Genomic DNA, 24,958 nt, shown 5'->3' on the forward strand with positions numbered 1-24,958 from the left:
CCTGCTTCTACTACGCGCATCGTGTTCGTTTATTCTGTTCCATTGTGGTTTCGAAGTGCGCTGCCATATTCCATTATTTCAGCAAAATTCAGATTGGCCTGCTAAAACTGTTCCAAAATGAAATTTACTCTGCTCCAAGCTGCTCCAAAATGCAATTTTCTCTGCGCAAACTTCTCCAAAGCACAATTTCATTTGCTCCAAAAATTGCTCCAAAATGACTTTGGGCTGTCCCACCCCTGTGCAGTCCTCATCATACGTAAGAATGACGCACTCATAGCTGCACAGCTGTTATGTGTCTTGTGATTTCTGTAGCATCACAATCACTGTATCCTACCAATGTACAATCATTTGTGTTCTGCCATTACAGTCAAACCTCGTTAACACGCAGTCGGCCAGGACCGATGTTTAGGTACGCAATAAACGATGTACAAATTAACCACCAGTGCCAGTTTAGTGGCTACTTACCGGCTAGGAAAAGAACTATGTCACGATGCTCTCAAACACACACACTTGCAGAGACTTTATTTGTGGGTAGGCAGGAAAAAATTGGTGATCTTCACTTGCCGCCGTGGTGGCCTTGCCGCGATGACAGCATCTTTGAACACAGTTAGACCGCGAGCCAGTTTGTCCAGGAGGCCCCACTCCTCTGCAAAAGCTCGCATGACGCTCAGAGCATACGCCACGTCAGATAATGAAGGGCCGTCATCCACTTCCACATCGTCGTTATCGTCATTACTTTCGCTTGAAGCTGGGCGGAGGTGCGAAATTCAATTCAATCCAATCCAACTGGATTCGACGCAACAGCGAATTCGCACCCCTACCGGCAGCTTCTTCGCGTTACCAGAAGCCAATCTCAAAGGCCATACTTTTGTGCGCTGCAATTGGCAACAGCTGTATGAGCAGGAAATACATCATGGTGGCCATGTTTTAGTGTCACTATCGCTGACGACTTTCGTCCGGGCTTCACAACTCTAGAATGAAACATCTGCGCACATGACATTTTGCCGGTTTTGTGCCTGTGCATGTAGACCAAGAAAGAAAATAGTATGCACTAACCGTTCGGGGTTATGGGGTTCAAGGTGGTTGGGGGGGGGGGGGAATCTTCGCGACTACGTTTAAACTGCAATTACACATTAAGCGAGTGTGCATTAACGAGGTTTGACTGTACCAATCTATGCGAATGAAACTTGGAGGTTAACAAAGAATCTTGGGAAGAAGCTAAGGACCGTACAACGAATGATGGAATGAGAAATTATAGGCATAGAAAGACCGTGGTATGGATCACTCAGCATACAGGTGTAGGTGATATTCTAGTTGAGATTAAGAGAAAAAAAATGACAGTTGGGCAAGTAATCTAATGCATCGAGCAGGTAGCTGGTGGTTTATTGGAGTGGCATAAATTGTTCCGAGGGAAGAAAAATGTAATCAGAGGTGGCAGATTAGATGGTGCGATGAGAATGAGAATTTTGTATGCAATGGACGAAGTAATCTTATATGGGGGATCATTGGGATCCTGCTCTGGATGTAAAGTAGGCCACCAATGATTTCTGCAGCAAATTACAACTGTGTCATTGCATTTATTGTCTGTTTTGTTGGGTGCCCTTTCCTTCAGGCCAGGAGCACTTCGAAAGGCTCGTGCAGGATCGGGAGACGGCTGTCTGACGACAGCTGAATGCTGACGCCCTGCCCCGCAACGGCAAGGGTCTCAGCTTTCCCTTTCCTCGGTCGTTCCTGTGGAACCACGAAGCCGACACCGAAGCCGCAGCTGCGAGACTGCGTTGAGCAAGCCAGGCTGAGGCTTCAGCCTAAGTCGCAGCCAGAGCATCGCTCTCACGTGAGATGCGGCTGATGGGAGAGAGACAGGTTGCGGGCCGTCCGAGCCCCACTTTGTTGAAATCGCAGCACATGTTAGGAGGAGCCGAGTCACGGCTACTTTGTTCTGGTCCGACGGTGGAAGGAACTGAAAGAAGGGTGGACGGTCCAAGCTTGAGGAGAAGAGAAGGCAGGGTTATGTGGCAGTTGTAAGGCTAGGCCAGAATGGAGCATAAAGAGTTTGCACGAACCAGTACGTACGCTTCTTCACGCTAAGAACTTTCACCAATGCAACTAGTGCCATTGGCGCTTTAGCGTGTTGATGTGTTACGTGTCAGCACATTCACAAACTGGTTTGTGTCTCAGCATTGCATCATGAATGTCAGTTATGATTTCATGTTAAAAAAGGGTTCGTTTTCGGTCTATCTTGTGCATTTAGTTTCATTCTGGCCTGACAGTGCACTAGCCATTCATGGGGCATTACGAAAATGTACTTTGAACAGTTTTGTCTTGAAATACGTCTGCACACTAGTTTTCTTTGCTTCGTGAATCTTCCGGGATTGTTCCTAAGCCTTGTTCGAGAACATATTTGGGTTACTCTTGCAGATCCTCTTCAAGCAACATTCGCATGAGTTCCCAGTGCGCTTACTTGACATGCGGGAGCATTGACAATTACTCGCGCTCCCGTTCTCACGACACCATTTTTATTGATTTTGCATCTGCTGTATGGAGCGGAAGCTTCGGTTTACCAGTTATTTGACTTGTTCGTTAGTTGGCAGCTAGCTAAGTGGTCTGAGGGCACACTTTTTTGGCAGCTGCCCAAGAGCTTAGGTATTTGGTGCTTTCATACGCTGTGCTCACTCGAGCACAAGATGCTGACAAGCTATGTTCACTGAATTTCTGAGGTACGTTGTATCCCGATTTACCCACAGGCTCATAGATCTAGCATTTTAATGCCTTGCCACTTTTGTCATGTCGCGTGTGAAAATCCTTATTAGAGTTCGCCGACCAAGGTTACGTAACACTGGTTTGTGTACGGCTCTGCCTTCCTCACTGCTTTTTGTCTCGTAATGAACACGAAAAGTTCTCATTGTGCACATCCTGACACGTATATCTTGGATAATTTGCACACTTCTTTTATGGTTGCACTCCTTTTGCCTCCTTATGCGATTCTCAGCAAAACAAGTCTGCCGTGGCGCTTTACGACTCTTGCACTTTCGTGTTTTAAAGTTTTTCACAACCTGTCCAAGTACGCCGCGGCGGTCCTGAAGTCTTTAACCTGGCTAACCTCACATTGAACATGTGCACACTATGTCAGTGATGATGCGTAGTTTATACTACGCATCACTTTATACTTGTAGAATGCGTTCTGCCGTCACGCGTGGATCTGGCGACAGTAGGCGCAGGCATACGTGCAAAGCCTTCTCAACGTTCCAGCACCATCCTCCTCAACAACTTTGGCCTTAATGTCACCAGCAACTCCCTCCATGTGGTGGTATGGGAGGTAACGCCCATGAAACGACGCTAGCGCCACCTTTGGGCGAGAGACGAAACCTCGAGTGGTCCCTTTGCGGAACAGCCCCTTTCCCTTCATCAAGAAGGAGGGGTGCAGTAGTTTCATTGAAACGTGCTACGCTAAATAACGCTCTCGCATTATGTTGTACAATTTTGTATATTTAGCCCTTGTACCATAGCAACGCAAGTGTAGTAGAGCTAGTTGTTTCGACTGCCCCCTTGGAGGAGGAGGAGAAAAAAAAACACATTTGTAACTCCGAAACAGTACGTCTGACTTTCAAGCGGTGCACCGTATTTTTAATTTTTTTAGTCCCCGCAGCAACAACTCGAGGATGACCAAAGCATTCTTCAGAGGCTGGCAAGCCTCAGCCTTGCCTCTGTGTAATACAGTATAATCTCGTTGATATGGTCCTCACGGGAACCGGAAAATAAAATGTATCATTCGAAAATCATATTATCCGAAAATAACCGTATATAAGCAAAAAACATATTATCCCCAAAAACGTATTATGCAGAATTGTATCAATGAGATTTCACTGTAGTGTGTCCTCTGTAGGGTTTTTCTTTTGGCCCAGTTGAAAGGTCTTGTCCATGAGCTCCTCGTTGCCAGTAGAACGTAAATGCAAGCTTGTCGCATGTCGAAGGACGAGGGATTTTCGTGTGGATGCCAAGTTGGACCCCCAGTTGCAGCTCTTCAATGGCAGCATGCTTTTATGCCTTCGCAGACTGCTACTTTTGTTGTTATTGTTGTTGACTTTTATTTTACCTGTGTATATCATTTTTGTCTTGCTCACCAAAGTGGCTTGCATGTACTGAAGTTCTTGCTTTTGATGATTTCTGTTGCACTCTCTTGCGTGTAAACTTTTTTTTTTCTTTCGTTCACCTATCTTGATGGCTTCAAGATATCTGTGCTGGCATTATGTGTGCAGCTTTCTGATGTATTACCCTTTAATTGCCTAAATTTTCTTTCCTGGAAAAAAGAATCCACTTTAATTGCACTTATAGCTACTCACATGTGCGGTTCAGAAAGTGAAAAATTACTTTTATGCCATTGGCTACTCCAGGAGGAAATTTGTAGGCTTGTCACGATAAGCCGTAATGGGCACCAGTGCAAATTAATGTTGGTATATTCTACACATTTTTCTCACTTCATGTGCTTTGATGTGCAAGGTGAATTTTGTCACATCTTATGGCAGCCTATGACATGTTCTAGCCATTTTCAGTTCAGAAAAAGCTCTAAAGGAACATGAAATGTTGTGTTGGTCTCTTTAGCAGCATTTGTCAGCATGCACTACATCATGAGCATCAAGTATCAGCACATTTTCTTACTTGTCACAGCTACGAATGTCCTCTTTTTTAGCCGTTTTGTTTGCATAGCTGTTCTGCGGGATGCCTGTGACTTTCAATTAACCAAAGACCTTGCTTGAAGTAAGCTTCATTGTAAATTTAATGGAGCTAATGTAATTTTGATACTGGTTTGAATTGACGAATTTCTTAATTATATGAGTTGAGCATTATTGCGAGTTTACTGCAGTTGTGATCAAGAAAGATTTATCCAGTTTGGGACACCTCACCCACAATAATATGGACTAACCGTGTTCCTTTACTAACGACTCAGTTGATCCTAAACTGTACACAATGACTCATAAGACTGCCTTAAGTTCCTACCAAGCTCTTACCTGTTTTTTTTTTTTTTCATTTCTTATGTAATACAAGCTGCACATTATGCTGTACTGCAATGAATTACTTTCATTCTGCAAATACATAACAAATCAGTGACTGTATTTCTTATTGTACAGTGCAGCACACTCATAACAATATTTATAGAATTCGAAAATCTGGGCACATGTTCACCAAGCAGTTCGTATACCATAATGACTTTAAAAAAAGCGGTACCAGCCAATTGTGACAGTCAACATATCCCCTTCAGGTGCTGTGTGCACAGTTGCACGCACCAGAATAGTGCATCAAAACTCAAAGCAGTGACAAAAGTTATACTATTGAAAATGTGTTGCAAACATCTTGACACACTTCGGAACACACACCTGTGCTGCAAGCTTGAATATGTGTGTTTTTGTAAAACAAATTGGAAGGTAGATGTTTCGGTGTTTACTCTGTTTCAATATGTCGTCTTGTAGTGGCTTCACTTCTTTTATTGCTTTTCACAATGTTTTACATCAGGCACATGCTTAGAAAGGCTGGATGAGTACTTTCCAAATGTGCTAGACATAAAATAGTTTATGTTCTTATAACTGAGATTTCCATGGAGAATTCTCACATGTAGTCCACTTTGCTGTAAACTTTCAATATGTGGCATGATACTAAAGACGTAAAATTATAGTGAAACTAAATTTTCAATGAGCAGAATTGATTGGCACCTGAAGGGAATATAAAAGTTGGTGACAACCTGCACTGTGTGCCTGAGAGACTCCCGAGAGATGCCAGCATTGAAAGAAATTCGTCTCAGCCGTGACGTCGTCGAAATCACGTATAATTGGTTGATGCATCTACACATATTTTATTTTGGTTGGACATTGGCATACTTGCTGATGAATTCTTAGGTTGTCATTGACTGCGTTGAATTTTGATATAACGAATTATCAATATAGTGAAATAAATCTAAGATTTTTCTTGTCGATATCAGCAGGTAATGGAGATATACTGGTAACGAATATAACGAAGGTATTTTGGTGCTGGATGCAACTTAGTTATAGCAAGGTTTGACTAGTCACACCTTCTTATGATTAAGTCACATTCAACATGAAAATACCTTCATTATATCCAATATTCATTACGAGCACTATTCGTACAGTCAAACTTAGTTATAACGAAGTAGCATCAATACCTTTGTTACATCCAGTATTTGTTACAAGTGTGTGTTTGTTGAGGTCAAAAGATTTTTTGATTTCGTTATATCCGATGATTCATTATACTGAGGTTCAACTTTAGTCATAAGGCTGAGCAGTTGCAGACTTTGAATGAAAAACTTTGTGAATTCGACTGCCTGGTCGCTATAGCTGGTTACTAATGTTACGGACTGCATTTACAACTGAGCCTAATGTTCAGGTTGTGTTGCTGTTATTTTCTTGTTCAGATCTCAAAGCTTCGTGAATTTGAGTTTCCACGGGTGCTACTGAGTACATATATGCAAAACTTGCTTTGTGCTTCTTCCGTCATCTTTGTACAATGGTCTCATTAGCTTGCACACATACTGTTATTTGCAATGTGTTTCTAATACAGTTGTTTGTTTGCTGTGTTTTTTAATGTCTATGTTTCAGCAAGGGCTATTCAATTACATCTGGCCTATGGTGTGATCGTACAAGCATTAACAAAAGCACAGACAATAAATATTATCATGCCAATTCACAACAGCTCATAGAAAGAAGACTTAAACTCATGTGATGTGCGTTTGCCTTAAACAAAATGACTGGGCTTTTACACTGCAACTTTTTCAAATCGCAGCTCATGGCTTAACCATCTAAAAGACACCTTGACAATATTGTAGGCACCACAAAAATGTTCATGTTACATGAATTCCTAAACATTAGAAGCTGTGTTCCGGCTTTTCGTTTTTTATAAAATTTCAATTTACATAATTGGTTTGAACTTATTACGAAGTGTGCGGAATGACAGCAGTAGTGTGCTATCAAATGGCTGCCATCTTTTCCTTTGACGTTTGCAACATCTATCTTGCAGAGAAAAGATTTGATACAATAAGTGTGGGGATTTTTTTTTTCTCACTTTATGGCTGTTCGTTCAGTTACCAGTGAAAAACTTTATCTCTGTCCCTTACAAAACACATTGAATTTGAAAACAGAGGCTTTCCAACTCCCTAAAATGGCAGATTTATGATGGTGCAAGCTTTTCTCATTTTCGTCATTTTGCTTTTATGTTGCAAACTCTGCTTGATGTTAATTTGAGATGAATAAAGAGGAAAAGTAAGCCCTATAAAAATATTATTTGTGCACTAATTCCTACCTTGCCAGTTAAAGAGTTGAGGCTTAAGTAATTGTGAAATTTATTCATTAGAAAAATTTAGGTTGTCCATAAATGTATTGCCTTTTACAGAATACTGGGTTACAAGAGAGGTTTGTGCGAGTAGCTGCATTGGTGGAATCTTGTAGTGCACAGGTTAACCACAAAAGACACAAAGCTAATACTGCAGGGACAAATAATATTCTACTTCACTGCTAGAGCGTAAAAAGTCTTCAGAGACATAGTTGTTTATGTGCAGTTCTTTTTTATTTTTTCCTGTGGCAAGCTGACTTGTGTGACAAAAAGATTTCTAAAGCATTGCGGTTGGACAAAGCGCCGCAAGTTGTCGCTACTAGCATTGCTAGTGTTATTCATGGCTCTGGTTACATGGTATTCCGTAAATGTTGATATATTTAAGGACAAGCTAAAGTTTTCTATTGTCTAGACACCCTATACCGTGCGGCAGTTTTTGAGCCTCTAATCTAACCTTGCGTGCTTAAGAGCACCAGGTATATGTTACTTTTGTGGCTAAATTGCTGGCTCATTCACACTCAAATTTCACGCAGAGGTAGCATTTCACAGTGCATGCAGTTTAATGCCACGTTTGAGTGCATTACTTGCATGCGTCAACTTGCACACAAATAAAGGAATATATTTCGTCTGTGGTGGCATTGGAAAAAAATGCAGAATTTGCAGGAATGAACAGATAGTGTCATCTCTTGACTGTAATGAGAAAACACCATTGTGCGCCGTGTTACACTGTCGCAGTTGTGACAGAGCGCCACTGTTTCATTCGTGCAAAATTGTACGTGTTTTGTCGGCCATTGCCGCAGGTGACACCTACTTCTGACACAAGCGAATTTTCGTTTCACTCAATGCTTGTGGTGGAATTCAGTTCTGTTAGGCACTTTTTTTGTGTGCGTGTTTGCGATCTATTTTATTACTCTGTAATTTCTTCAAAAATGGCCACGTTCTTCTTGGCATGTGTTGATTCCCATTCTTGATCTAACTTGTTTTTTCCCCAAACAGTTATTTTTGGTTCTCGCCTTTTCACAAACGAAGTCTCATATTGGGTGCTTAAAGATTTTTGACCCCTTAACTGCTGACTCCATTTGTGTGGACTAAAGGATTTGAACTTAAATCGCACTGTTGGCCTGACTGGTGGTTTGTGCCCACAAGCAGTTCCTGGGACAATAGCTGGCATAAAAGCACCCTCAGTTGACATATCTTACACATTGTGCCCTAATCTTGTTACTTAAGGCAGCAGGCATAGCTCGTCATGACGTTATTAAGTTATATGTCACCAACAATGAGGACATATGCATAGGCCAATATTTGTGAGGTGCAGGTTAGCAGTTTTAGTTTACTAGGTTTGCGCTCATGCTGTTTTAGCTCCATTGTTTGAAGTGAACTGTGTGGGGTACGATCGAAAGAATGGTTTTTATGGGACCAAAGGTGTTTGGTTCAGGTGCCATGTTCAAGCCCCTGGCACAGAATGGGTGTTCGTGTGTTGGCTCTTTGACAGTGATTTAGGGAAGTGCCATCTACGAAGTCAGGACCGCCAGTTGTATGTTATAGAAAGGATGTTGCATTTGCATCTAGATTTTAAGATCGCTTGTCGAACCAAACAGGGCACTAGCGAACTTTGCACACACTTGTGTGAATCTTAAATGTCTTGGATGAAGGTGTCCCTGAAACTGTTGCAGTGATGTTTACTGTGTGGGATATGTGGCAAGCAGCGTGCTTCTGGCATTCCAGTCATGTGCACTTTGTTTAAGAAATGAAACTATGTGTGTGCTTTTTTTTTGTTGGGTTGTTTGTGAGAGATATCCCAACAGAGCTTCACATTAGTGTCAGTGTGTTTTCGGATACAATCCACTCAAGCCTTCATGGGAAAAAAAGTGTGATCTAAGCATTAAAAACACTTAAGTTATGTTGAGGAGACAGAGATAGGTGCAAGCAGCAAAATTTTAGCATTGTGCTAGCATTATGCAGCCAAGTCTACTGCCACAGCTACTGGTAGCTTTTCAAGCCTTCATAGTGTTACGGAGTACTTGAGCACAAAGATGACGACAGCGCTGTGTAGCTCTGCAAGGGAGATAAAGCCACCACCGAAGTGTGACAGGAAAGTACGTTTAAACGACGCAAGAGCATACTTACATGATCTGTGGAGGTTTATGTGAATGATATGGTGCATACATAACGGGGACTGCTGTCCCCCTTAATCAGGTTTGTCACCTTGCAGAGCACTACACCACTATCGTGTTCGTGCGCAAGTTCTTCATAATTCTGTGATAGCGGAAGCAAATAGAGACAAATCAATTCTCCACCTAACATTCCCATGAAGCTTGAGTTGGTGCGAAAGGAAGGGTCCTTTGATGTTGTTGTCTCAACTTGTCTGGCGATGGAGTCTTCTGTATTCTAGCCACAGTCACGAGCCAATGCAGCATGATGCTTTGTGGTCACCTTCAGAGAAGTCAGCCCCGGTTGCTGATGAAGGTGTGATGTATGTTACTAGCATTTGCCACCCTCGCAAGGTTAACACCCTGCAGTGTGATGTCTAGAGCCCTCTAGTCAAAGTGCGTTTTGCCAAAAGAAAGAGAAAAAAAAAGAAAGACCTTCAACGTTTGGAGGGCTGTCATATCAACGTCTGTGCTGACGCAGCGTAGTTCTTTGGGATGAACCCTCCTGCAGCCTTTTTAGTGAAGGGAGCTTCAGGAACCGTGACCTTTGAAGCGAGAGAAATGCAACTGCAATAATCTCCACCATAATCTTTGTTGCTTCGTGTGAGCTTTTGAAGAAAGCGCGAGGCAGGTGTAGGGACGCAACACTGTGGAGTCTGATTGCTCGCTCAGACTTGGGACAGAACATGTAGAGAACATTTTGCAGCATTTCTTATTGGGAGCACCTCACCTTATCCCTCTTTTACCTTTTCCCATTGCAGATCAAATTATTTGTCCTGCAAACACACCAGCTTCTGGTAGGCCGACCAACATGTCCACTTCGGATGTAGTTCTGTGGCGGCACTATAAATACATATAAATATTATACATATGCATATAACTTAACGGATGTAGCATATAAGGTACCCACACACCTAGGAGGCCTACTTGAACCAAAGTGTATAAAAAATGCCACTGGACCACTTGTTCGACCGTAGTCGAGCCCCTAGGGCCGAGTGTGTATACTTCGATACGCCTGTTATTCCGCCTGTTTGCTCTCGTGTATCTTGTTCTTCGAAGACCACACAGGATTGTAGGCTTAGCCGGTGTTTTGTGAAAGCAGACGCACAGATTCCCGTCTTGTTTATATGCGACGTCCCATAGCTTATTTAAGGCGGCAGTGAACGGGTCCGAGAACTTTGTCTTTGTATCTTTGTGCTGATGCTCGTCCGAAAAACAAAAAAAAAAAGTTATTCCTTCATGTTGGTTCCTTCTGCGTTTTGCTCATGCCACCTGTTTCAAAATGGATAGCTTGATAAAACGCTGTTCCTAGGTGCCGACAAATACACTTTGCATCTACTTCGTGGTAGCGACAACCTTGCCCGAATGCTTACTGCTTTTATTACGTTGCAATGAAAGCACACAATTCAAGGCATTGTTCTTATGATAGCACTAAATGTGCAGGCGTCTCAAAGGCTGCACAGGCCATCTTCACCCACGTCGGCTGGTGCAGAAAGCTTTACTACGTGTCCTCCGGTATGTTGAGACTAGTTGCTAATGTCAGAAACTATTTGGGGACTGTACGCATTGGTTGCTGCGCAAACCTTGGAATTTGTAAAAGGTCAGATGCGAGAATTTTCTACATGTTGATGACGTTACGAATTTCTGTGATAACGTCAGGCGATAAATTTAAAGCTTTCGCAGCAAGAGGATGCGGTGATCGCAATACCTATGTGATGTAGTTAGCCATCGGCTATGATGGGGGTTCGCTACCACGTTTTATACCAACTGTGTCTGTTAAGTCTGTTAAGACACAATGTTCAACAGCTATTGACTTCCGTTAAAGAAAAAGTAAAAACATGCTGGCAAGAACCTTCGAGCAGTTCTTCACTAGCTTGAATAAAGCAAGGCTGTTGATTCTCTTCATTTTCTGACACGCTTTATTTTCCTCCTCTCTTGAGTTATTAGGTTAGTTTTGTCTTAGTTATGAAGTTGTCCTTTAAGAACTGAAAGTGCACTGTGCACTGAGCTTGCAGTGTCTTTTTTCACTAGGGTGCTGATGTAAAAAAAAATAATAAATTATGTGTATTGCCCCGCATCCCTCGTGTATGCACCGCGCCCAATATCACATCTAAACGTTTTTGTACTCGCACAGCCCTGACTGCGCGTTTTGTTTCTGGTTCACTGGCCAACCGTTTCCAAGCTGTCACTTCCTGTGCATCACATGTCAAAGTTTCGACACGTTTCCCTTTGTCCGGCGTCGCCTGTGGCGAATAATGTTTAATGGCACTGCAAAAGAGTTGATGAATGCACTCTCGCCCGGAAACATAAGCTGACAGTGCCCTCATGCGTTTGGAGTTGCCTGCTAGCAAACATGTTTGCGGCATTGGTTCTCAACGGAGGAGCGTTTTAAGCGGCAAGCCAGCAGGCAAGAAGCAAAGCTTGTAATTGCCGCACACATACTACTACCATTTATGGAATGTCAGAGACGTAGACGTAAGCAGCAACAATGGTGGTGCCATCTGGTGACATTGAGTTTGTTTTGCACCGGTGTGTGCAAACTATTATTGCAATGACAGGCTATGGGTTACTCCATCGACAGGGTAAAAGGCATCGGCAACAGCATGATTGTGAATGTGCCATCTCTTTTTTTTTTTTTGTTCGATATAACAATAATTCAAATTGTTCTGTTGCTTTGTGGTGAAGCAAACTGCCACAAGATATCGCTACGAGCTGTGCTGCTACTTCCCTCATCTCCGGCAATCTGTAAACCTCAGCATGTGTATGAACACTAATATTGGTTTCGATTTTGAAAGTGTTTGACATAAGCAAACTTTCAAGATGTTTCCAGCTGAGCGAGAGTGATGTGACATTTCCACGTGTGATGTGCATATTGGTGTAAGTTGTGCTAACTATGCTGAGTAGGGAGCCCTTAAACGCACCTTTTGACTTCTAGAGCAGTGTGCGTAGTCTTTTGCACGTCTGCATTTTTGTTAAATTTTTTTCTTGCCCAGGGGGGGGGGGGAGGGGTAGGGTTCCTACCACGGTTCCTACCTTATGTGGTTCCTACCTAAAAGTAGAGAGCAGCGCACCTAGGTGGCACTGTGAAAAGGCGGTCTGCTGTCTCCAATTTATTTGCAGTGTTCAGCACAGCGGTTTTTCGCGCCGTGTAGATTTCTTCTGGTGCTTCTGGCACCACGAGCTTGCGACAGGCGACGCCGGGCTGTGACCCGCGTCTTCGACAGCGTGCACTGTACCGCGATTTCCACACGACTGCCGCCATTCCTTCTATACGCCTGGTGGTGATGACGATGTCCCGAACTGTTGTTGTTATTCCCGGGGCAGCGAACGCGGTCTCTGCAGCTAACCAAGCAGTCGTTGCTGTTTCAGAGCGAGGGAAGTGCTTGTACGTGTGTGTGTGTGTGTGTGCACGCGTTCCTCACCACTTGTAAACGCGGGACCGTGTGTTGTTCACCCTCGTTCGAACGGAAAAAAAAAAGTAAGAAACCTGTCGAAAAACTGCCCTCGAGATCTATTTTTCCTTACCCTGCGCTGACAGTTTGCCACTAAACCGGTGAGTGCGCTGAGATGTTGCGAAGATATATGCAACGGTGAGAGAGAAAGACACAGAAAGAAATTAAAAAAAAAAGAACACAACAAACTGGCGTTTCTCAATGGCTTACAGTAGCTGGCCGAAGTCGTCGTCGTCTTGTGCGCGGGAAAGTGGAACCCGCGCGCATCTCTCTAGTTGGCCGTTCTGTACTGCTCCGTGTACCGTGCACACAAACTGTTTCCTTCCTGTTATTCCTGTGGATGATGGAACGCTGCTGACGCTCCCCGCGGTGCTATTGGTTGGTCGTTAGCGCTTGTGCCCCGGGCCGTGTCTCATTCAGCGCTGAACTTGCAGAGATGGTGACCACATCTTGGTTTCCGTGATCTTTTCGCACATTTATTACACTGGCAGCGCGCGAAAACTTGAGGCAATCACTTTTATTTTTCTTGCTTGAAACTGGAACGTTAAATCCTCGTTATTACTCTCCATAGCGTAGCGGTAAGACATGTGGCATTTATTTTTAAGCATGTCATTGGGACTAGTGCTGGTAGTGCCTCCTAATCTAAATCGAAATTATTTCAAGTCTACGTGCGGAATCGAATTCACAAGCTAAAATTAATCAGACTCAAAGGTGGTGCAGTCTTTAAAATGAATTGGCCTATCGGCTAAGCCTAGCGCTTGCTTTATTCGCTGAATTTCTGTTTGTGAGTCTGCATTTTTTAAAATCTGACTCGTTATTTTCGGCAAGTTACAATTACCAGGGCCGATTGGATCATCCTTGCCATTGCTTGGTTCATTCACGTCCGCAGGTCTCTTAAACTAACCAATCTACTTATTCTGGCAGAGCTTCGGTTCTTATAATTAAATGCAAAGGTCACCGAGTGTGCAACACACGCACAAGTTATTGCAATCAGTCCGCCTGCTGTCTCTACGATCACTCCGCCTGCTTTCTGTGTAATTGGTTCACTTTATGCAAGTGAGGACCCAGCGATCTGAATGGGCTCAGCTTAGGCTTAACCCAGCTCTGTTAAGGTCTCGTCATATAGCTCATTTTTTTGCGAATATGTGTAAAAGATATGTATCCCTTGATTTTGTCCATTACTGCCTAGACCATCCTGCAGTGTCACTCTTAAGAAATGAAGTCGACATCACACCGTGACAGGCGTATTCATTCCGTTCGTTATTATTGCGACACTTCAGTCCTTGGCGCTTGTCCCCGAGCTTAAAGCTCGATGGAACCGACTGTGGCGCGTTATCATACCTAGCAAGTCTTGCGGTGAACACGTGCTGTGGGCGCGCGTGCGTTTGGAGTTTTGATCTCTTTTAGTAGAGCAACACTACACGTGTCAGTGTTGTTTTGAATCATGCTGCTATTTTCAATACTTTATCACTGCATGCCCATGATTGAGCTATTACGTATAGTAAGCGGACCCTAATGTCACCACTGCGTACTAGGTGGCGGTGCCATCGTTAGTGTGCAGAAGTTTTTTGGTTTTTTTTTGAGTTCGGATGTCATGGTTGTTGAATTTCCGATTCTCAGCTTTGCTGTTTTTGCTCCCTGTTGTGTTCTGTGAATTCTTTTTTCGGCAAGAAAATGTGTTGGAGAAATAAATTTTGAAATACAGAAGGGACCAAACTGGTGTCCGTCTCCTGATTTCACTGTTCGATGAATGTGCACAGCTGGCGTAGCCGGGCTCACATGAGCTTCTATTCTAGCCACTGTTAAATAGTAAATAGATGGTATTGAAATCCGCGCCCCAGCAACGATAGCCTACGAGTAACAGAAACCGATCTCGAAGGCTATGCTTTCGCAGCATGCGGGAACCTTAAGTGAGCCTCTTCGATTGATTATCTGTCCCTAACGGACCCGGACAGCCCAGGCGGTGCTTTCAGCCAATGAGCATTGCCAGGGGTGGAATTTCTGCTCCATTTTAGTTTTCCTGCGCCATCCTGCTCCATCGCCCGCGAACTGAGCCAAAAATAAAACCCTGCGCCGCACTGCGCCATGCAGGAAATTTTGCTTTAAAAAAACGAAAAAACTAAAGCCAGTTTCACGAAGTGAAATCTGTCGAAACAGCGAAGCTGTGGTTGTCTTTGTTTTGGTAGACTGTTTCTTAAATTATGGGGTTTAACGTGGCAAAACCACGATCTGATTATGAGGCACGCCGTATTGGGGGACTCCGGAAATTTGGACCACCTGGGGTTTTTTAACGTGCACCTAAATCTAAGTACATGGCTGTTTTCGCATTTCTCCCCCATCGAAATACGGCCACCGTGGCCGGGATTCGATCCCACGACCTCGTGCTCAGCAGCCAAACACCATAGCCACTGAGCAACCACGGTGGGTGGTAGACTGTTTCTTGGTGTATTGCAGTGAGGTTCCGTATGAACTTCCACGGGCGCTAAAATCGCCGCGCGCCGTACGGTAGTGCGAGTGAGAGCGTGCGATGGGGAGCCGGCTATCGCAGCTCGTGCATGCAAGGGCGGGGAGCGGGAAGGAAGTGCGCAGTCTTCCAGTCGCGGAGAACGTTACGGAGGGAGAGTAGGGAGGTGGCGGGGCCGCGCTTTACTGCGGTCGCACGCTCCCGCCGGACCGGAAAGCTCCGTGGGAAGGGGGCGCCTTCCCTCCGGCGTGATACTCATCCTTTACTGTTATGTGACGGATTACACGGACGGCGCTTTTAAAAGACCACTTGGCGTAGTTTTGGTGTCAGTTACAGGCAAGCGCGTCTTCTGTCTGGCTAGCTCAATTTAGTCTTGCTACAATGTGGCTGTAGCCGTCTTTTTTATTGCGATAGCAATTATATGGACACTCAAAAGCAGATTTCTGCCGTCGCCGTGAGGTTCCGTATGACGTCAATGGAGATGAAATCGTCGCTGAGCGCCGAACGCTGTATGTGCGAGTGAAAGGGCGCGAGGGGCACGCGCTTTCACAGGGAGTGAACGCACGGCGGAGAAGAAACGCGCGTTCTACTCTGTGCTCGCTTAAGGGCTGCAGAAGTAGGCGTCTCTTTCCTCCTTTACAATCGCCATATATGTAGAGCAAACGCGCCTTCTTCCGACGCGCGAGAGGCCGTGGGGGAGAGGGGAGGGAAGGGAGGCGACGTTTAGCTGCGGCATCAAGTGCCTATTTATATGAGAGGCTCCGGCAACAGTCACCAACGCTGCACGCATTTTGAGCGAACGCGGGCAAAACGCCGACGGCGTCGACAATAGTTCTGCGTGTTGCCGGTGCTGCTGCATGTCCAAGTTTATACAGCTGATAAAGCTAATATCATTACTCCGTATAGCTCTCTACAAATTTGCTATCGCAATTGATGCTTCGCCTTTCAGGTGAAACTGCGACAACTTTTTTCCTCTTTGTTCTTCCTCATACGCGGTGGTTGGTGAAGTTAGCGGCGGCTATCATTGTGCGCCGGTAGTCGGGAAGTTCAAGGACTGAAAAATGGCCAAAAGTAAATAATATTCTCCTGCTGTTTTGTGTAACCGCGACTAAGCGTGCAGTCGCGGGAGTGTAAAGCGCACAGAGCCCACCAGCCAGCGTGTAACCAGCTATGTGGCGTCGTAAGCGAGCGAGCGGTAGGCCGCCAGGCCTTTTCTCGGCGCTCGCACTTTTAGGTTAGTTGCCTTTGTCGCGATCGTGTAGTAGGATGAGCAGGTGTAGCGGCTCTGCTTGTAGAGTGCGCGCGCAAGAGTTACGGCGTTCTAGGGTTTAAGAGGAAGCTTTAGCTCCGGCACTCCTATATACATAAGAAAGAAGAAAAAGTTTTTTTCTCGGCAACTACTGCGCCAAATTTAATAAGAATTGCTGCATTTAAAATATAAAATTAAAATTTAGAGACTGGTGGAAGTGTATTTTTTTTATTTAGGCATATATTTTTTATAAAGATTGTCGAACATAGCAACTTTTAGAAAACGAAACTATGAAATTTAAAACTTTGTAACTCTGGAATGAAAAACGATAATACAATTCTGTAAATTGCATCTGATTGTACATCTAATGTGGACAAAAGTGATGTATAATACACTGCTCTGCAATACAACATTAGTATGTGAGTGTGACTTTTGCGAAACCTTGGTAAACAATCTAACAAGTTCGCTTAAGGTATAAATTGATGTATCAAATTTGTCTGCTTTGGATGTTCTAACGGATGTAGTTCACAGAACTGCGATATCTGTTTAAGGTGCAGATCTTAAAATTTCGAAACGTCGTGCATCTATTTTTTCGAACTTACCAATTGGTTTAAAATCAAGATTCCGCTTCCAACAGTCACTGGAATTTAACTTTCTTTCACAAATGCAACAATTCTTTAAAATCGGTTCAGTGCCTAGCACACCAGTGTTCCTTATGTAATAAATGGTCCTAGGCAATCGAGCCTCTTTTTGTAACAACGTTATCAGGTTCAACGTTTTACGATATAATACCTGCTCCTCTAATGCAAAATAAAGTCTGATATGCCCCTTCTATCTCTTCTGAAATGGTATTTTAGTTGCTCCCAGGCTGCTCCAAAACTGCAATTTACCTGCTCCCAGGAGTGCTCCAAGCCACACTGTATCAGTTCCACCCCTGGTTGCGTATGCAGCGTCCCGGGCAGTCCGAGACGACAAATCGCGTTCGGCCCACTTGTGATTGCGAAGACGGAAATGCATCATGGCGGCCGTGTTTTGCACACCACTTATTCTGCCAGGTGTGCCGTGGAAGCCGTGTGAGCCAATCACGGCGGGCAAGATGGCGGAGCAGCCTTGCCTCGGGGCCAACTGCGATTTCCCCATTATACACACATCCCCATTATACTCAAGCTAGAGGAGAAGTTGGGCTACAGGCGAAAAAAAATAGCATCCGCAAGGATGCCACCATTTTGCTACCTCCCATTTTTGTAACGCTAAAAATAACGAAAATATGATGCAAAAACAATCACTTGCACGTACGTGTGCGCAATGTGTAAAGTTCTTTCCATCTATTTTTGAAAAAGATACGATGGCTTTAAAGTTGCCATGTAAAATTTACGATGCGTGAAAAGGTGCGTTCGAAGGCGCCTGAACTAGATGGCGCCACCATACCGAGGGAGGCTCGGGATCTCGTTCATTGCGCGTATCCTGATTCGCATCGGCGTCTGCGCCTGCACGGCGAAGCAACATGGCGGTGTCCTTTCGGTTGCCGGCTTCAAGACAAGGATGCTATGGGGAGCTTTGCGTGTAGAGTTGGTTATAACAACGCTACGATGATACAAGTGAAACGCGGAAATGGCTCTCACTAGAGAACCGCTTAACCGTTTTGCACGAAATTCGTTGCATTTAACCCGACGAGGCCTAACGTATCTTTTAAAACACTGAATTTGGTTCTTATTTAAGCACTGGAATCTCAACACAGAGCCCATAGAGTAGCGTTCTTGATACGCTGGAGATAGTTTTCGGTTGTGGATAGTTCAGCAAACCAATTAGTAATTGCCATGCTATTTTTGTCAATCATTAATTTCATTGTTTGTTTTTAATAAATGTACTCTCCGTGGTCAGAAATAAATGTGAACAAGTAGTTTTAATGCTATTATATGCTGTGAAGGTGTTTGGGCTCTGTGTGTTTAAGAGAAAGCTGAATCATATATTGACTGCAGGAAGCAGCATTTTAATCTAGGGCCTCAAGATCTATTTTTTTTTTTAATTGTCGAAGGTCCGTAAGCAAAACTTTGCGCCAGAACCATGTAATGCATTTGCGCAAACTACATATTTTAGAGCATCTGGAGTGGACAAATGTGATCTGTGCGCTTACAGTCAGCTGAAGTTGTTACAATATTGACAAAAGTTTTACAAAAGTCCATGCTCACAAAATACTGGTTTAATTCGGAGCGGTGTTTAATGCATTAGCTTAGACCGCTTTAGATGTCTCGGTATGGGCAGTTTAAAGAACTTTGATACGATTTTTTTATCGCTGAGTTACCGAGTTGTAGACTTCATTCTCGCAGGTCTCTTAAATTTTGTGATTTTTACCAGTTTTTGTAGAAAAAGACAACCCAGTAGCCTGAATAAAAAATCTTCTCCCCACAGTCTGTAGAATCCATCTTTATATCTCTCTTAAATGCAACAATCCTCATCAAATTTTGTACAGTGAAGCCGACAAAAACGATTTGTGTGTTTCCATGTGTTTACACATCTTCTGCGGTAAACCTTTCGAGTAAACACAACGAGCCAACAGTATAAGCACAGCGTCTGGTAAACACAACGAGCCAGCTCGTTGTGCGACATCACTCGTTGAAAGACTTGAACAGAACATCGAACATGCATGCGCCATGTATAAAGCAACGTCTCTCTTTTTCTATTTTAATTTTTATGGAGAACTGATGAAATAAAAATAATGAGAAATAATGATGCAGTCTGTGCCGGAAAACTTCACGCAACGCTTCTTGTCACAATGCTGGTACTACACACTCTTTCATCAAAGCACTTTCTGAAAACGGAACCATCGCAGCAGCACGGTAAGAGTTCAGTTTCTTTTTATATGTGACGGCAGAAACAGGTGCGCAGTCATTGGTTCGAGAGAGATCAGTACGTCATCGCCGTGGTCATCCCAAAGGCCTTAAAGTCTCAACGAGTCCCAAAGTAATCATATTCTGCAGTGACGCTGCTGGCATGCATATCAGCTGATGTCGTGTCCGTGGCGCTTGCTTTGACTCGAAAAAAATAATAAACCTGTAAAAGTCCCGACCGACAATTGGCGCCAGTCAATTGGCCGATTGACATCAGTCCTAATGCTTGGCGAAATGTCAGGATCCACGAGTTTCTGTGATGGAACAGCACAGGACGTTGTTGCTGCTTGGTTGACAAGAGCCGACGCCGTCTGTTCCGTACGTCAGAATAGCGTTGCCGTTGTGGTCACCGGTGCTGTTTCTTACGTGGCCACGCCTGGCAGTATCGCCTTGTGGACATCCTGTAAGGCAGAAGGATGTTCAAAAAAGGATACAGTTGCGCCCGACAGGCGAAGCATTGATTTAGATGGCAAATTATTAGATATATAACTATACGAAGTAAGGTTGGGCGTTTTGCCAGCTGCATAAACTGCTGTAAACATTCGCTTACTAACTACATTAACACGCACCTTGTCACGCGCGCACAGGCGAACACCAACACATCTCACTCGATGACCGCGGACACGCTGTCAGAACGCTGGCGCTGCAGCAGCGGCGAGCGGTTTCTGCTTCGTGCTGCCTCTCACTTCTATGTGAATTGTGGGCGCGAGACCACAGCCCGCACGAAGCCATCAGCTAGATCTGGTCGGCTAGCCTTCGAACCCAGCGCAGATTGTCTCAAAGATAAACGCATCCGGCCGCGCTCAGCCGCCGCAGCTGGATTAGAAACAGCTATGGTATCAATGCCATCTCGCTGACGAGGTTTAAGCTACAGAAACTTAAATTCTGGTGTTTTACGTGCCATAACCACGATCAGATTATGAGGCACGCTGTAGTGGGGCACTCCGGGTTAATTATGACCACCTGGCGTTCTTTAAGGTGCACCTAAAGCACGCTCTACATGAGTGTTTTTGCGTTTCGCCCCCGTCGAAATGCAGCTGCCGCGGCCGTGACAAACTGCGAACGACGCTGCGATCCGCTGGTAAAAAAAAAAAAAAAAGAGAGAGAAAGAGAGAGAGAAAGAACACTTCGAAAGGTGTACTGGCTATGAGCACCGGCCTGCGCGCATGCATGATTTCATATTTTTGTGCTTTTCCTCGAGGCTGCTAGAGTTCGGCCACTGCTACCGTGTTCCAATTGTGATATGACGATTTATTGGACGTCTCACGCAATCGAGGCAGTCCACGAACGCTGATGGTGCGCACAGCGACAGACGCAAGAGCACTTCTTCCTCTTCTTCACTACAATGGCCCCCGGGAGAGAAGATGAGCCATCCTGGCGACCTACGGCGTAGGTAGGATCAGGGGGTCATAGTATGGCTTAAGTCGGCTGACATGAACCGTGTCACGTCCGCGATGTCTAAGGTCGTGTGATGGCGTCACAGGCTCGACAACGTAGTTGACAGCCGAGGTACGGTCGATGACGCGGTAGGGACCATCATAGCGTGCAAGAAGTTTGGTTGAAAGGCCAGGGCTGTGAGGTGGGATCCACAACCAAACAAGGGAACCAGGCGGAAAATGTGGTGTAGGCACGTTACTGTCATGCCGCAGCTTTTGGCGACCTTGGGCGGCGGTCGTAAGGGTACGGGCGAGCTGCCTACAGTCCTCTGCGTATTTGGCGGCTTCAGACACTGGCGTGCATTCAGAAGCGTCGGATCGGTATGGGAGCAGGGTGTCCATTGTACACGAGGGCTCGCGGCCATATAGCAGAAAGAATGGCGAAAAGCCAGTGGTAGCTTGTGTGGCGGTATTATAGGCATACGTGACGAACGGCAAAACAGTGTCCCAGTTACTGTGGTCTGAGGCAACGTACATAGTCAACATGTCACCGAGTGTGCGGTTGAACCTCTCTGTCAAGCCGTTCGTTTGCGGGTGGTAGGCGGTAGACTTGCGGTGAACGATGCTGCATGCAGCGAGAAGGGCTTGTATTACTTCGGACAGGAACACACGCCCCCGGTCGCTGAGCAGTTCGCGTGGTGCTCCATGTCGAAGAACGAAGTTCCGCAAGATGAAGAAGGCAACGTCACGCGCAGAAGCCGCCGGAAGTGCGGCAGTCTCGGCGTAGCGCGTCAAGTGGTCGACGCCTACAATTATCCATCGGTTACCCGAGGAACTGTAGGGAAGTGGCCCGTATAGGTCTATGCCGACGCGATCAAATGGCCGGGCCGGGCAGGGGAGCGGCTGTAACTCGCCAGGAGGGCGCTGTTGAATTTTACGCCTTTGGCACGCCGTGCAAGCGCGTACGTACTGGCGCACGAAGTGATACATGCCGTGCCAGTAGAAACGCTGCCTCAGCCGAGTGTACGTTTTCAGAACGCCGGCGTGACCATTATGAGGAGCGTCATGGAAATAAGCGCATATGTCAGTACGCATGTGTCGTGGTATCACAAGCAGCCATTTGCGACCATCAGGCAAATAATTTCTGCGGTAAAGGACGTTGTCGTGGACAGCAAAGTGAGCGGCTTGGCGACGAAGTGTTCGAGAAGAGGGTGTGACGGAGGGATCGTGGAGGAAATTCAGCATAGTTGAAAGCAGGGGGTCCTTACGCTGCTCGGCCGGCATATCAGCGACGTTGATCGTCGACATGGATGCGAAGGGCGTTGATACTGAAGCCACATCGGAAGGTAGCGGTGATCGGGAAAGCGCATCGGCGTCGGAGTGCTTTCGGCCCGATCGGTAGACAACGCGGATGTTATATTCTTGTAAGCGAAGTGCCCAGCGGCCGAGGCGACCTGACGGATCTTTCAACGAGGACAGCCAGCAAAGGGCGTGGTGGTCGGTAACAATGTCAAAAGGGCGACCATATAGGTACGGACGAAATTTGACGAGAGCCCAAATAATGGCCAAGCACTCTTTCTCTGTGACAGAGTAGTTGGCTTCTGCCTTCTTTAAAGTGCGACTCGCATATGCGACGACGTACTCGTCGTAGCCGTCTTTCCGTTGCGCTAGGACAGCACCAAGTCCGATGCCACTGGCGTCCGTGTGTAGCTCTGTGGGCGCTGTCGGATCGTAGTGTCGAAGAATCGGCGGCGAAGTAAGTAGACGACGTAGTTGCTTGAAGGCATCGTCACACGAAGTTGACCACGCGGAGATGCCGCTGCTAGCCGTAAGCAAATTGGTCAGTGGTGCGATAATAGTGGCAAAATTGCGCACAAAACGCCGAAAGTAAGAGCAGAGCCCTATAAAGCTGCGGAGTGCCTTAAGAGTGGTGGGCATCGGAAACTCTGCGACCGCGCGAAGCTTGGCTGGGTCAGGAAGTACACCATCCTTCGAAACAACGTGTCCCAATATTGTTAACTTGCGGGCAGCAAAACGGCACTTTTTGATGTTGAATTGGAGGCCGGCAGAGGTGATACACGTCAGGATCTCACGCAAGCGAACGATGTGCGTCGGGAAATCGGGCGAAAACACGACAATATCATCAAGATAGCATAGACATGTTTTCCACTTGTAGTTACGAAGGATAGTGTCCATCATACGCTCGAAAGTAGCGGGCGCGTTGCAGAGCCCGAATGGCATTACGGTAAATTCATACAAGCCGTCGGGCGTGACGAAAGCGGTCTTCTCACAGTCGTCTTCAGCCATCGGCACTTGCCAATAGCCGGAGCGAAGATCCAAAGATGAGAAGTACTCCGCGCCTTGTAGGGAGTCGAGGGCGTCATCTATCCGAGGCAGCGGATACACATCTTTACGAGTTATCTTATTGAGCCGACGGTAATCCACACAGAAGCGTATTGAGCCGTCCTTCTTGCGTACTAATACTACAGGAGACGCCCAAGGACTCTGGGAAGGCCGAATGACGCCACGATGCAGCATATCGTCGACTTGCTCGGCAATGATTTGTCGCTCGGCTGCCGACACGCGGTATGGCCGCTGGCGTAATGGTGGATGGGAACCGGTGTGGATGCTGTGAGTGACGGTCGCCGTACGTCCCAGGGATGGTTGGTCGCAATCAAACGACGAGCGAAAATTCTGAAGAAGCGCGAGGACTTGCTGGCGGTACGCAGGTGGGAGATCGGCGTCCAAGGCAGATTCGAGAGCGTCTGACGACGACGACAATGATGATGATGATGCGCACAGCAATGGAGAAGTGAGGGCGTCGAGCTCATAACAGGCCATGTCGTCGGAAGTATCGAGAATGTGAAGCGGGTCAAGGGGCTGAACACGACCAAGGGATTCTCCACGCAGTAAGGTCACAGGGGATTGAAGCGGGTTACACACAAGCATAGTGGATAATCCAGATACAGTGTTGAGGACGGCAAATGGTAGAGGGAGAGCCTTGCGACGTAGAAAAATAGGCGATGGTGTAAAAAGCACCGTAGCGTCTGGCGCGGCGGAACAAGATACGGGCACAAGAACCGACATTTCGGGTGGTATGTTCGTATCGGAGACAACTGTGAGCTTGGCGGCTTTACTTTCAGAAGGGTCAGGCAGCGAGGCTTCGGAAAGCGGGAAAAGCGCCACTTCGGCCCGAGCACAGTCGATGATGGCACGATGGTGAGACAAGAAGTCCCAGCCAAGAATGATGTCATGTGAACATGAAGGAAGCACGAAAAATTCAACAACATAAACTACGTCGGCAATGAGCACTCTTGCGGTACATTGAGCGAGCGGTGCTATATGCTGCGCACTCGCGGTACGCAGTAGCAAACCAGACAACGGCGTGGTGACCTTGCGGAGCTTACGACAAAGCTTTTCGTCCATAACAGAAACCGCAGCCCCAGTATCAATAAGCGCAATTGTGGCGGTTCCTTCAACCAAAACGTCCAGTAAATTGTGTGGCGACTGTGCAGGCCTTGTAGAAGTCGCGAAGCTGGCAGTTCGTGCCTGCAGAACTGCAGCAACTAGTTTCCCTCGCTAGGTGACTGGCGACGACGTAAGGGGGAAAGCGAGCGACGACGTGGTGACGGAGAACGATGGTTGCCGAAAGGGCGTCGAGAAGACGGCGGATACTCTGGGTCGGGATGCATGGAATGGCCGGTAGCATCGTGGGAATATCCATACCCAGGCGTTGAGACAGCAGGGTTAGAAGGTGGCATTCGACGATGGCAGAAGCGCGCGACATGGCCGGCGAAACCGCAAGCGAAACATATGGGTCGGTTGTCGCGTGTGCGCCAAGGGTTCTGAATTGGGCTTCGAGGCGGAATAGGAGGCGACACGGGAGTTGGCACTGCTTGAGGTCGCACTGTCGCAGGAAATGCGAATGTCGGCGGCGCAGGTCGCGCTGCGACTGCGGCATAGGTCAGAGGTGCCGCCACGGGAGGACATGGTTGAGCCAAAGGTAGCGAGTCGGCAAGTTCCTCGCGAATGGCTCTCCTAATG

At 46.1% G+C, this 24,958-nt stretch overlaps 2 protein-coding genes across 5 annotated transcripts in view; one reads left to right on the forward strand and one right to left on the reverse strand.

Moving 5' to 3' along the window:
* LOC119463350 (eye-specific diacylglycerol kinase) overlaps nucleotides 1–14,653 on the forward strand; it is a 461,935-nt gene extending 447,282 nt beyond the window's left edge. For all 4 annotated transcript variants that reach the window (XM_049655998.1, XM_037724161.2, XM_037724160.2 and 1 more), the window contains exon 29: nucleotides 1,613–14,653. In XM_049655998.1, coding sequence (XP_049511955.1) covers nucleotides 1,613–1,662 — 50 coding nt within the window. In that variant the 3' untranslated portion in view covers nucleotides 1,663–14,653. The remainder of the gene's footprint in view (nucleotides 1–1,612) is intronic.
* A 5,122-nt stretch (nucleotides 14,654–19,775) lies between these two features.
* Nucleotides 19,776–24,958, reverse strand: part of LOC119463742 (solute carrier family 26 member 6-like) — a 70,294-nt gene continuing 65,111 nt past the window's right edge. Inside the window, exon 18 of the mRNA XM_049655360.1 lies at nucleotides 19,776–19,939. Within this exon, the coding sequence (XP_049511317.1) occupies nucleotides 19,776–19,939 (164 nt within the window). The remainder of the gene's footprint in view (nucleotides 19,940–24,958) is intronic.

Source organism: Dermacentor silvarum, chromosome 9 (genome assembly GCF_013339745.2).
Source record: "Dermacentor silvarum isolate Dsil-2018 chromosome 9, BIME_Dsil_1.4, whole genome shotgun sequence".
NCBI lineage: Eukaryota > Metazoa > Arthropoda > Arachnida > Ixodida > Ixodidae > Dermacentor > Dermacentor silvarum.